This window comes from Populus nigra, chromosome 4, assembly GCF_951802175.1.
Source record: "Populus nigra chromosome 4, ddPopNigr1.1, whole genome shotgun sequence".
In the NCBI taxonomy this organism is placed as follows: Eukaryota; Viridiplantae; Streptophyta; class Magnoliopsida; order Malpighiales; family Salicaceae; genus Populus; species Populus nigra.
Window position 1 is genome coordinate 20,249,971 of NC_084855.1, and position 13,768 is coordinate 20,263,738.

A 13,768-nucleotide genomic window follows, 5' to 3' on the forward strand; every position below is an offset into this window, starting at 1 on the left:
ACAAACACACCTCTCACAAAAAAGCCATTGTTGATTAATCTTTGCTTTCTCAAGAACTCGTGCTTTCCAGGAAGAAGTCACAGCAAGACAAAAGTCTCATAGATAGTAGAGGGAGGGGACAAAAATCAATGTGCAGAGTAAAGTGAGAGATAATGAGATATGTAGAGAAGGGAGGGGAGGGGGCAGTTGATGGGTAAATGTTACTTTAGGGTTAGAAAATATTCTATTTATAGTTTTTTTTTAAGTGTTGGCTGGTTGAATCGGTTTGATTCGGTTCGGTTCAATCGGTTTCAGACTTTAGAAACCGAAACTGAACCGAACTAGAATTTTTTTGTGATTTTTTAATCGGTTAATTCGATTTTTTTTTCGTTTTGATTTTTTTAGTTTTTTTTCCGGTTTTTTTGGTTTAATTGGTTTATCGGTTTTTTTGCTCACCCCTAGTTCTAACATCACTACAAAAGGATGTATGATGACACCAAAAAGGCCTCACATGCCGTAGGAGAAATGACTTAGAAAGCAAACCAAATAAAATATCATGAAGTGAGCATCTCATGCTTATCCTTAATCAATTAATTTAATTTAATTCAAAAACAAATAACAAGAGCTTAAAAAAAGAAAAAAAAACAAAGAATGACAAATAAAAAGACCCGATGTAACCTAAGTTATTTTTAAAATTAGCGAAGAATCTTATAGGAAAAAATAAAAAAATAATAACAGAGCTCAATCTCCAATTAAATAAATATTGAAGGATGAAACTTAAAAGAAAACTTAAAAAAAGGGAAAAAAACAAGTAAACTTAAGTGAATCTCCTTAACTTGGGTTAATCTCCCAAACTCACAATCTGTGAAATTCTAGACCTAGACTCAATCAAGAAACTCAATTCCTAAGAAGATGAAATCAAGAAAAAATAAAAAAAAAATTACCAAGGGACAAAAAATAGCAATCAAAATAATATGAATTAAATTTAATGGGAAAAAAAGATTGAAGGAGGATGAAAGTCATAAATTTTAAAAATTATCTCAACTAAAATAAATAGCAATTAAAAGAATTGAGATCAAATCTGATAGATGAAAAAAATTAAAAAAAGGGTAAAATTAAAAAAATTCAAGTTTCATAAATTATTAAAAAAAACTATAATAAAAAAACAAGAACAAAAAAAATAAAAGAAGAACAAATTGATGAGTTGCTTTGAAAATTTGGAGGGTTAGACGTGAAATTCAATAAGAAGAGAGAAATGAAAAGAAAAGGTTATTAGCGCCAAATCGTAGCTCTATTTGCCACATGTTCCTACTAAGGATGGAGAAGCTGTCAAGACGATTCAAACAATACCCTGAAAGCTATTGTTTGATTGCCGAAAGCCCTCTCATGTGTTGCCCAAATGATAGGATCATAACCTATGCACTGATGCCAGTAATGCACGAGTCAACCATGTTTTTTTAAATAATATTTATATTTATCAAATTACTAAATTGCATCTTAATTAATTTGATTTTAACAAAAAAAAACAAATAGAATGAAAATATGAAAAACCCATCTCTATTAACTTGATTCTAAAAAAAAAAAGAGGATGAAAATATGAAAAAAATCCTAAATTTAGTAATTTTTGTTTTAAAGATAATTTAGTTATTTTATTATTTTTTTAAATAAAAAAAAGGCTTAAACTTCAAATTTTTTTTTCTGAATGTACCCATGAAAAGGAACATATTAGTGTTAATAGCTAGTTGATTAATTTAGTTTGGGAAGGGCATTCAAAATTATACTGGTATGTGTCTTGATATGAGACTGAGCCCTTTTAATTTTTTTTATTAATTAATATATATCAGAGGAAAAAAATAAAATAAATAAAATCATGAATAGGGCGAACCCTTTGTTACCATAATTATTTAGCAATAAACGGTATAATTAAAACTTTGTAACACCACAGGGGAACATAAGATGATGGGATGAGATCTCCTTGTTTTGTTTTTATATATTTTAAATTAAAATTAAATTCTCTCTCTATATTAAAAATAATTTTTTTAAATAAAAATATATTATTTTAATATATTTTTAAATAATTATTACCACTTACGAACAAAACACCCCCTAAAAAATAGAAGAGGAGCTATGATTGAATCATTGACGGTGACTGATTGAAGTTCTGTTTGCCTGTTAAATTGACCCTAATTTTCAATATATATATATATATATATATATATATATGTCCCCACAACACAAATCCTTTCTTTTCTCTGCAAGCATAAAATGTCTTCTTATAAAAAAAGGAAGAACAAGACGGTCAACATTGATGGGCCGATGGCGTATCTGTCAAGCACCTCTAATTCCAAGCCAGGTTTAAAAAAAAGGGAAAAGAAAAGGGTTCCAAGTTCATGGGAATTATATCTTCCTCCTTTTTCCATCTTCTGGTCTGGTGGGTTGGTATCACGCCATGACCAGAATAGAGGATCTTGAGATTTTCGTACTTGTCACGCTTGATAAAATATTAGAAACTCTCCCGTTTGCTTTAGATTTCAAGAAATGTAAACAAACATATATAAACAACTACGCGAATATATGCTTCACTTTGCATTACAGCAAAAACTGTACACGAATCCTTCATACCTAGCAGCACATCACGTCATTCCTATTTCTTTGAGCAGCAAAATATTGTCCCGCTGAGTGCACAAAGATCAACAGATGAGAGACTAAAAATCAACTGTTAAGCCCTGCTGCTGTACTTGAATCTAGACACCAACATTTGTAGTCTGACTTTGAGATCTGGTATAGCTCATCTGGGGTCATGTTCTCGAGTTCCTCTGCTTTCTGGGACTCAAAACCGCTGTCTGAATTTGGAGTTCCAATTCCTTTAACTTGATGATCTTGAGCACGCATTCTCTTGTACAGTCTCATAACAGAAACACAATCTACGTATGGATCATGTTCCCCTGTCTGGATATCATACCTGTGATGCAAAAAACTTCAGAGAGAGTAATTTCAACTAGCAAATACTGCCCATTAATATTGAAGTGCACGGTGATCATCCCAAAAACTATAAAAGCAGATCAACAAAAGGTTAAATGTTTGTTAAACTCTCCACAATGACCTATTATTTGTGAACCAATAATGACTTTCAAAACAGTGTTTGCTGAAAGTAATATCTGATTTCTGGAAAGCCAACATATTAGGCACAAAGAAGATACCATCTTTCCCAAATCCTCTTTGACGAACATGATGAGAAATTCCAGTCTTTTCTGCTGTGAATTGAGGAAGAAATAGTTACCAACTGCGTTTACAGAAATACAGCGTTCGAGCATTGTAAATCCAAGTGTAATGAAATTGTCATAAAAAAAATTCTTTTAACATGGGAATTGATTTGCATAATTTTTAATTACATCTGAGTTGCATTTACTTAGAAAAAAACAAAAACAAGATAACAAGATAACACAAAAGCATCATTTCTAGTTCAAGTATTGGTTACTAATTAAAATAGTTAGCCACATAAAGATTCAGCCATTGTACATGCAGGAGGGAAGATCCAATCACTATTAAGACATCACAAAAGAAACAAGAAAAGAAAGAGCAACTTGCCCAAGATATGTTTTGGTGAGGTACTTCAGCAAGTGGCTAACCAGGTTAGTTTTCAACAATGGTCGGTATTTTGCAGTATCCCTGCTCAAATCAAAATCAAAGTGCATTGTAACTATAAAAGAAGGAAAGATGAGAACAAGAAGAACATGCACACAACATTTGTGATCGATAACTCAAATATTACATTTCAAATTACGGGATCTCCAGAACAAGAAAAAAAAACTATTTGACTTGTTTTCTCAATTACCTACCATAATTTGGGCCAGTCCCCAAGGTTCCGTCTTGGCCTGTAGGGGGGGTCACTCCTAATATGGATGCCAAGACAAGATTTGCCAGCAGTTGAAGATATACTACGGCACTCCTAGCATGGGGAAGGGAGTTTAAGACGAGGTAAACCTCACCACTATCTGGTCTTATGTTCATTTAGCATGTGTTCGGATACATCCCATGAAAAGCTAGAATGTTGCCAAACAACAGTAAAGTTACAAGAAAACTTACCAAACCTTCAATTATTATCAGTACTCAATGTGCAGCAAAAAGCTCCTATTCAATAATATGAAAATTTGTTGGTATATTCCAAGACACGTCAAAATGACCACCAAGTGTCATTCTTCCATCAGCAATTAGTAGTATTTTAGGATTTGCTTCACCTAGATGTAGACTACATGGCGGGTTAGTGCTATTATTCAATTATTCAAAGGTCAGATTTGTAAAGCAGTGGTGCGGCTCAGTAATGTTTTTCAAGCCTGAATCATAAGTATTATTACAAACTGTAATGTTCCATCCCAAATTCCAATTTCAACCATCAGAAGAGTTTAATCTACCTCAGCAAATGACCAGGATAGTTTATCCTCAAGCAATCCAAACCACGCTTCAAGTCATGACCCACAAGCAGTCTAGCCTTTCCACTGTCTGACATTAGTCTCCTCGCAGATTCTCCATTGTACAAAATTTCCAGAATTCTGTCTTGTACTTCCTTATGAGACTTCGAATTTCTTAGATGCTCTTCAGTTAATCCAGTTATTTCGTATCTGAAAACATGTGTATAAGTTTCAATTGAAAAAAAAAGGACTTTCGTAAATATATCCCCCCTCCCCTCCCCCTCATTGTTCTTTAAATAAAACCAAGGATTGTGTCAACACAGAAGTACCTGTAATCGGTAACAGCACTTTGAGGTTGAACATATGTATGGAAAATAATATTTTCATCTTCATCAACCAGACACACCCTTGCGCAAAGGTCAAGTGATCCATCGGTTCCACCACCAACCAACCCACAGTTGATAGCAATGGCTTTGGCACCTTTGGTGGTGTACTTTTCATCAACAGATCCTGCAAAAGCCAATATCTTTGTTCCCTGTGAAAAAAAAAAGGAAATGGGTGACATGACTTTTAGTAATTAATCATTTAAAATGTACAATAAATAAAATGAAAAGCACTAAAAGATAGACAAGTTACCATTTTTGCATAAGAATTTATGAATCAACAACTTACAAGGGAAGCAGGAGCAGATAGGTGGCATATTTCTCTATGCTTGCCAAGAGAACTGGGGCTATCATAGAGTTTCAAGCAGAGATCACAACCTTGGGCAGAGAAAGTCCTCGAACAACTAGCCCGTGATAATGGGCCTAAATAATTGGAGGAAAACATGAAAAAAAGAAGCAGTAAACTCTAACAGATAAAGCAATCAGAACATGGAATAGAATGATACCAGTAAGGTGATTCCTCAGAGATTCAAAAGATTTGCAGTGCTTTTGGCAGACCCCACATTTAGGCTGATGAGGTGTGTGGTAGGAAATCTTCATGTGCTCAACAAGATGTTCTTTTTTCTTGAATTGCTTGTAGCATGCAAAGCACTTGTGCCTGCTTCCATGAAACAACATGAGGAATTAAACAATTTCATATACATGGCATGGACTTGGAGTTTCTGAAGAAGACAGCCCGAATTCATTATCAAGAAAAAGAAACGAATTGTAAGAACAAATTATTGACACATATGAAGCGAGAATAAAAATAAAATAATGCAGAATACAGCGAGAAAGAGGGAGCGAGAGAGACCTTTCGGTTCGCGATCTTGTTGGTGGGTCAGCTTCAGCATCCATGGCGATTCTTCTTAGGATCGGGCGTCACAGAGCCAGAGGAGGAGAAGGGGTTAGGATGGGTTTTTGATGGTAGTATATTTTAAAAAAAAAAAAGAGATGAACAAATCGGAGTGCATTTCTTCACTGTTTAACTTGTTGATGAAGTTGCAAAAATCAAACTAGTCTTCCAATAGAACTTTCAAGATGGTTATTCAATTAATTTTAATAATTTTATTTATTTTCTTGTTAATAACTTATACTTGGTATTTGGTAAGTTAAACTAATTTGTGGTTAGTACTTACAAAAAAATCTTTTTTGATGAAGATGAATACTCTCCAATACTTAAAATAATATCTTTTTAGAAAGAGAAAATACTCTTGTTTTGAAGGTTTGAAAATATTTTAAAGAGAGTCGCTCTGAAAATATATATGCAATAAATAATAAAGATTATGAACCTTTGTTTTGAAGGTCTCATGGTGTAGTTATAGCCCATGAGTTTTGTCATTTTGTGAAGAGAATGGTTTGAAGTGTAATCTTACGTTCATAACATTTAATGAGGGATAAATATTTCTTACAACTATATTAATGTTTGATAAAAATATGGTGGGTCCTGGAGGACTCTTATACACCTAAAGGTGTAGGGAGATTAAGGTTCAAGATGTTAAATGTAGCTAAACTCATGGAGGTTAAGTTCTTTCTTGAGGTTAGACCTAAAAGAGGTTGGTCATTTCATTGGACATGTCATGAGAGGATAATCATTTTCTTGGACATGCCCGATGAAGGATAGTCGTTACCTTGGACTTAGTTAACTACCAAGTTCAAGTGACTTGGATCTCACATGTTTGCTAGACCCACGTTACCTTGGACTTGGTTGACTGTCAAGTCCAAGTGTCTTGGGTCTAACATGTTTGTCAAACTCACATTACCTCATTTCTTTGGGCGTGTCAAAGGAGGATGATTATTCCTTTGGGCATTTCAAGGGAGGATGCGCATTCTCATAGGCATGCCATGGGCTTAGCATACTGTCAAGCCAAAAAGCGTCTAGGTTTGGCTGATACCAAACCCAATATACCTGAGGCTAGGTTTGGCACACTATCAAGCCCCCACTTGGGGCATGCTCATTCCTTTGGGCCTGCCCAAAGGAGGAGAGTTATAAGGGTTATTTAGGCTTGTTAAAAATAAGTTTATCAGTAGCCCACCAAGTTTTTATGATATTGATACGTAAAGACTTGTAAAAAATACTCTATTATCATGATGAGTTTGTTGAATTTTCATCGCGTGAAAAAAAGGATGGAAACTTTGGGTGATATACCGGAGAGCCCGAGTGGAGGGCATGAAGAAAATCATACTTCAAAAATTTCCTTGAAGGAGAAAAACATTGGGAAAGAGCTTGTACTTAGAAATATTTCTAAGTAGTTGAAGGGAATCCGTCAAAGGAAATCAACTCATTTTGGAGGAACTCTAATCTCTAAACTCAACGGGCGTGAAACATATACTTAGAGAATTTCTAAGTGTCTTGTGGGAACAAAAAAAAAAATGAATCTATGCTTAGAAATTTCTAAGTAATTGTAGGTTCTTTGGAGAGTATGAGCTTGCAGCTTTCCCAACCTTATATGAGGCTTAAGAGCCTCACACTAAGAGTTATGATTACATATTGTACTAGGACGACCAAGTCCATCATTTGGAGAGTGGTGCTTATAGTATTGGGGAGATTACCTCCATCCCTTGAAGATTGATGCATATAATACTGAGAAGATCATATTTATACCTTAGAGAGTGGTACATATACACTAGGAACACTACGTCATTTCCATAAAAATTGATGCATATAGCACCGGGGAGATCACATTTATCTCTTGGAGAGTGGTGCATATAGCATTGGGGTGATTCCATCCATCCCATAAAGATTGGTGCATATAGCACTAGGAAAATCTCATTTATCCTTTGGAGATGGTGCATATAACATTGGGGAGACTACCTTTATCTTTTGGAGATTGATGCATATAGCACTGGGGAGATCATATCTATCCCTTAGAGAGTGGTACATATAGCACTAGGGAGACCACGTTCATCCCATAGAGAGTGGTGCATATAGCATTAGGAAGACTACGTCCATCCTATAAAGATTGATGCATATTGTACTGGAGAGACTCCATCCATCCTTTAGATAGTGGTGCATATATCACTGGGAAGACTATGTCCATCCCTTGAAGATTAGGGATCACCTGGAAAAAAATAAATATTTATTTTGAATAAATTATTCATATTTAAAAAACTTATATTTTTATCAAGAATTATACATCCTGGGGTAATTTGAGTGATAAGTATAAGAGAGGCTTCTTAGAAGGAAACATATTATGAATATGGCACTAAGATGTTGGCTTTGGATACCCTGATTATTTCGCTTGGAAAATCATTGATGTTAGTTGTCCTTGTAAAAACAATGAGATTCATATCAAAGTAAATTGACATCTTCAACTCGTATATGATTTTTCATGAATTGTTTTACTTTGGATAAGCCTCTATTTGGTAAAACATAAAGTTTATCCAAAGAGCATGCTTCTTTACTTCTCTTATTAAGGCTTCTAAGGCTACTAACTTACTCAATCTTTCCACCTTGAACATCTCCATATTAAATCTCCTCAAATATGCCCGTGTAAACTTGCCCTTTTATTAGGCAACACTGAAAAGCTTTTTAGATGTTTCTTGGTGGGTATGCTAGTGTTAAAGCGTGCCACTAGCTTGACACATAGGTCATTGAAACCTTCAATAGAGTTTGTTTTTAGGTTGTTATACCAAGCACACACAGATTTTTTGAAGGTTGTAGGGAATAACTTACACATTGAGTCATGGTCTTGGATGATCAACTCCAAGCTACTACACATATTTTTCACATGCTCCCTTGGGTTGGTCAAGCCATCATAGTTGTCCAAACTTATTTTCATGGAAAAATAGTCCTCAAGGATTCGAGTGTTCAACATATGTTTGGACAAGGGAGAAACCCTCCACTGATGGGCGCTATAAACATTCCCCTAAGTATGTTCATTTTCCTGGGTGTGCTGATGCACAGATTGTTTCCTAACTTTTTTTCTGTTGGGTTCTTGGGATCCCATAGGGCTTGGCGTAGAACGACGATTACGGTCACCAATGTCCATCCCATAGTAACTAAGGGGAGTGCATTTAGAGTGTTTGCTTTATGCATGGGTGTGATAGTGGCATGAGTGATCCCTTGATGAGCTTTCATGAATATTATTATATTCAATCTCCTCTAGGTAATGTCATCATTTATGGGCTCCTTGTGCAGCTAGTGGCCTTGGTGTTAAGGCATTATGAGTTGTTGAGGGTGTTAAGACTTGCTGGGGTGACAAGGTTTAATTTTGCCCTCGGGTTGTCAACACGGTTTGGGTGAGAAATTGCACTTGACTAGTGAGTTGTTAAAGCTCTTACTGGGTAGGAGTATCCAGGGTAACAAGTTGATTTGTCCCACTTTCTAGCCCGGGGGGGGGCATTGGTTATATGCAATAAAATGCCATAGAAATGCTAAAAACAAGTTTTACGAAGAAATCAATAGCTTTTTGATTAGTTTCCTATAGACAACGTCAATAATGAAGTCCTAGAAATCCAACTAGCCTAGGAATAGGGCTCCCGGGTTGGATAATCAGTTAATTAATTGGTTCTAGCAATCTCGTCCATTCTCTCTAGCCAAGGTAGTTGATAGCTTATACTTAGCGCTTGGTAGGCCAATATAGCTTGTGACTAGTACCTGCAAAAGGTCCCCTTTAGTGAAGGTGGAGACTCTCTGATGTTTTTAAAAAATTATCTTTTTAGATAGAGAAAATAAAATAATATTCTAAAGAGAGACTTTCTGAAAATATATATGTAGTAGATAATGAAGATTGTGAACCTTTATCCTAAAGGTCTCATGGTGTATTTATAGCTCATGAGTCTTATTCTTTTGTGAAGAGGAGGGTCTGGAATGCCAAAAGAGGATGGTCATTCCCCTAGGCATGCCAAGGAATGATGGTCATTCCATTGGGTGTGCTTAAGGAAAGACGGTCGTTACCTTGGACTTAGCTAACTGTCAAGTCCAAGTGCTTGGGTCTACCATGTTTGCTAGACCCATGTTACCTTGAACTTGACTGACTGTCAAGTTTAAGTGCCTTTAACCCACATTACCTTATGCTTTTAGGTGTGCCAAAGAAGGATGATCATTCCCTTGGACGTTCTAAGGGAGGATGTGCATTCCCATGGGCATGTTAGGGACTTGGTATCCTACCAAGCCTAGCATGCCCAAGGCTTAGCACGTTGTCAAGCTTAAAAGCATCTGGGTCTGGATGGCACTAGACCCAACGTTCCCAGGGCTTGGCACGATACTAAACCCCCACTCGGGGCATGTTTATTCTCTTGAGCGTGTCCAAATGAGGAGGGTCATAAGAGTTTTTTAGACCCGTTAAAAATAGGTTTATCACTAGTTAATAGGCTATGAGCATGCTTATCATAATCTTCATATTATATCATTAATAACAATAAAGAAACTAGAACACGATGAACATTCATGGTAGTTCTCTTAGTATAGAAATGATAGTGTTGAACTTTTGTTAAAGTTTTAGACTTTCTTTAATGTTTTGTTTTTATTGATTTTGATTGCTAGCGTTGAAATTGTTGGAATTTTGCAGAAGTTTAAGGTTTGTGACTCTCTTCTAAAGTATCTTTGATTGTTATTTTTTTAGGCTAAATAATATTTTTGTTAATTTTCTCTTGTTACTACGTGTTTATTAATACAATATATTATGTTTTTAAATAATTATTTTAATATATTTTTTATTTTTTATATCAACATATCAAAACTATATATATATATATATATATATATATATTAATTTATTGTTTTTCATATGAAAGGTATTTAAAAAAACATGTCGATGCTTTATCCATTTTTAGGTTGTGTTTTTAATATTAACAGTTGTTAAGTGTGTTTTTAAGGTTATTTGTTTTGGTATCACCTTTTGAAATATGTCTAAATGGATAATTGCATTTTCTTAATCTTTTTGTACATGTTTTTAGGGTTATTTATCCAATAAGATTGGGTTTTTTTATGCCTTATCCATTTCTTTATGTGTTAGTTATGAATATTTTTGTAGTTTGTTTGTGTTTTTATTTTAGGGGTTAGGTCGTTAGTTTTTGTATTAGTTATTTGTATTTGTAGAGCTTTCAATTGTATGATTTGCTTGATTGCATTTTTTTAATCATTGTATATTAAATGTGCTATACTTTTTTTAATATCCAATCAATTATGGTTTTATTTTTTAAAAAAATTGATTTTGTTTTACAAGTGATTGGTGTTTACTTGTTTTTAGTTACTGGTAACATTATTTCTTTGCCACCACAATTCTTTTCTTTATGTTTTCTCTTTTCAGGTGAGAATTCACTACCATCACAACCTCCTTCTTCTACCAATCTTCCCTCTCCATCAAACAAAAATCCTTAAGCCCCTAATATTCATCACCATGCCCATCACCCCTCCCCTCTTATAAAAGGTTTGTAAAGCACATAACTTAAGAGTTAAGTAAAAAATAACTCCATTACACAATAATTTGAATTAAATTTTTTTTATAAAATTTCAGCTCAAGAGAAGGCTTAGGTGAAAAAATTGTATCCCCGAGTTTGGGTTATTGGGCTTTATATAAATGTTTTTTTTTCTATTTGTTTTCCTTATTCATTTATAATTAGACTCTTAGAGTTATTATGGATGGTTTTTCAATTTATTTGTGGTTGAAAATTTACATTACCTTGTATAAATCAACAATTATTTGAAAGAAATGGCAACACCACCTGCAGTATTGCAGCCCCACCTCTGCTGTCGTAGCACTCATGCAAATTCAAAGCAAATCCTTCTCCAATCTTGTAAATTAAACATCAAATTACATAAGCTTGAAGACAAAATTAAGATTGTCAAGTTACCATATATATATATATATATATATATATATATATATATTAAATTTGACACTGATAAATCCTTTTCATTTACATGGAGATAGGTTTTAAGAAATATTAACAAGGGTGGCTTTGATTTTGTGTTTTAATTGATGTGTTTGTTTTATCTTTGATTTAGGTTTCTCTTTTCCTTTTTTTTTTAATAAGAGGTAATATTTTTATTCAATATTACAAGTAGATTAAGAAAAAAGAAAGATTGTTGCTTTTGGTTAATTAGAGTGGCCAACAAGTAGAGTTTGTGTTTAAAAGGGTAAATATAGTTTGATTTTAATATAGATTTGGTAGGTTTTGTTGATTTAGTTTAGTTGAAGAGATTGTACGCATATTGTTAGTTGTGTTGTAGATTGATTCTAATTATGCTCTATAATTGTCACGTGGAATCCTATGTTTAATTTATCTCCTTCTCAACATTTGGCTTTTTTTAAGCAATAATTTTAAAAATAGCTTGCTTGATGGAGGATGTTTCTCTCTGAGGCCAAATAGTAGAGTATATAGGCAAGACTTTGATTTTACCAAAAGAAGATATTATTTGTTTTTGTGTTTCAAAATTTTTTTTGAAAAGAATTAAAATTTTTTAATTTTTTTTTACTTTAAATTAATATTTTTTTTGATGTTTTCATATTATTTTGATGTGTTGATGTCAAAAATAAATTTTAAAAAAATAAAAAAAATATTATTTCATTGCATTTCCAAGCAAAAAACACTTTGAAAAACAATCGCTGTCAATCAGGCTCGAAGTTGTACAAGTTATTGCAAATGTTCTATCAGTGGACTCTCCCGAGGTAAGATGATTGTTGTTTTTATATCCTAAATTAACTAATATATTTAAGATTGTTATTCTTTTGTTTAGTTGAAAGCGTTGTATTACAAATGAACTGGAGTGTGCTGAAGTTGCATGCATTACTTTGATTTAGGCATTGGTACTCCATAAAAACAAGATTACTTTCTTTATGCGGAGAGTCCTACTGCAACTAGAGCTTGGGTTACAACTTTACAGTGAGTCTTGCCTTTGTTTTATGGAAATATCGATGAGCTGAATGATATGTTTCTATTACCATGATTTTATATGATTATAAGTGTTTATATATATATTTATATATATATCATGTGAAGTTTGGAATAATGTTGTTCTAAAAATCTAGAAAGCGAAAATGTTATGATGGTCTATGTCAGACGTGTGCGGCATCGCGATGATCATCCTCCCGGATTAGGATTATCGAGAATAATATGGGTAGAAAAGACAAAGATCAATAAAAAAAGGGGAATACGAGTCACCGCCTAATATTTTGATCACTAGAAACCTTAACTAGTCTCAAAGTCTAGGTAAGAGAACTGATTGCGTAAAAAAAAGGTATTAACATCTCTAATACGTCTTACTTTAGATAAGTTGCATTATTTATTTATCCGATTTAAACTGAGATAATGTTGTGTTTTCTAACCGTTGGTCTATCTAGTGTTTAAGAAATATCATCCTCAATAAGGAAGCTCTTATCTTATTAGATGAAAACCTAACCATTCTAATGAAAAAACATAAAAAATAAAATTAACTATTTTTTTTATTTAATATCAGGAATACATCTTACATATAAATTCATAATATCATATATTAAAAGAAACAAAATAATTTTTTTTGTGTTTTTGAAATATAAGCCAAGTTCTAATGAATAATCAACTAAATATGATACCATTTGACTAATTCTTGTATTTTTTTTTCAAAGTATGATAAAAACACATTTTCATAGAAAGAACAAAATATGCATGAAAATTTTAGAATTTGACCATATACAAGAAAAAAGTATATATATATATATATAAAATTAATTAATTAATTAATTAATTAATTAATTTTTTTAAAGAACAAAAAAAACATGGCAAACCAAACAGGGTTTTAAACCCTTGACTCAATTTTGACCATGCCGGGTTGACCTGAAATTTTTGTTTCGATCATAAACCGAACCCAAAATCATGATTTGACCAAAAAATAATCCAAAAACAAAACCAAAGCCAAAAACGATTAAACTCCAAAAAAAATACAAAAACTCAAAAATTCTTGAATAAAACAGATCAAACACAAAAAAATTAAAGAACACGAAGAATACTAAAACCTAAACCCAGTAACGTGAA

At 33.2% G+C, this 13,768-nt stretch overlaps 1 protein-coding gene across 3 annotated transcripts; it reads right to left on the reverse strand.

Annotated features, from left to right (window-relative positions):
* Positions 1-2,480: 2,480 nt before the first annotated feature.
* LOC133691348 (RNA exonuclease 4) lies at positions 2,481-5,822 on the reverse strand. 3 transcript variants are annotated; one of them, XM_062111814.1, is made up of 8 exons: positions 5,625-5,821; positions 5,278-5,429; positions 5,061-5,194; positions 4,718-4,923; positions 4,392-4,598; positions 3,568-3,648; positions 3,180-3,233; positions 2,481-2,941 (listed from the first exon to the last, which is right to left on the reverse strand). In XM_062111814.1, exons 1-8 carry the CDS (start codon positions 5,666-5,668, stop codon positions 2,692-2,694), a joined length of 1,128 nt encoding a protein of 375 aa, XP_061967798.1. In that variant the 5' UTR covers positions 5,669-5,821; the 3' UTR covers positions 2,481-2,691. The 3 variants fall into 3 exon arrangements, 2 of the variants coding, with proteins under 2 accessions (XP_061967798.1, XP_061967799.1); XR_009841647.1 differs by having other exon boundaries at positions 2,809-2,941; positions 3,083-3,233; positions 5,625-5,822; XM_062111815.1 differs by lacking the exon at positions 3,180-3,233 and having other exon boundaries at positions 5,625-5,820.
* Between the last annotated feature and the right edge of the window lie 7,946 nt (positions 5,823-13,768).

Coding starts and splice junctions, on each gene's coding strand:
- LOC133691348 (XM_062111814.1), bottom strand. CDS start 5,668: ATGGATGCTGAAGCTGACCCACCAACAAGATCGCGAACCGAAAG. Junction 3,234..3,567: donor CTCACCAAAACATATCTTGG/GCAAGTTGCTCT, acceptor CTCAATTCACAG/CAGAAAAGACTGGAATTTCT. Junction 2,942..3,179: donor AAGAGGATTTGGGAAAGATG/GTATCTTCTTTG, acceptor TTTGCATCACAG/GTATGATATCCAGACAGGGG.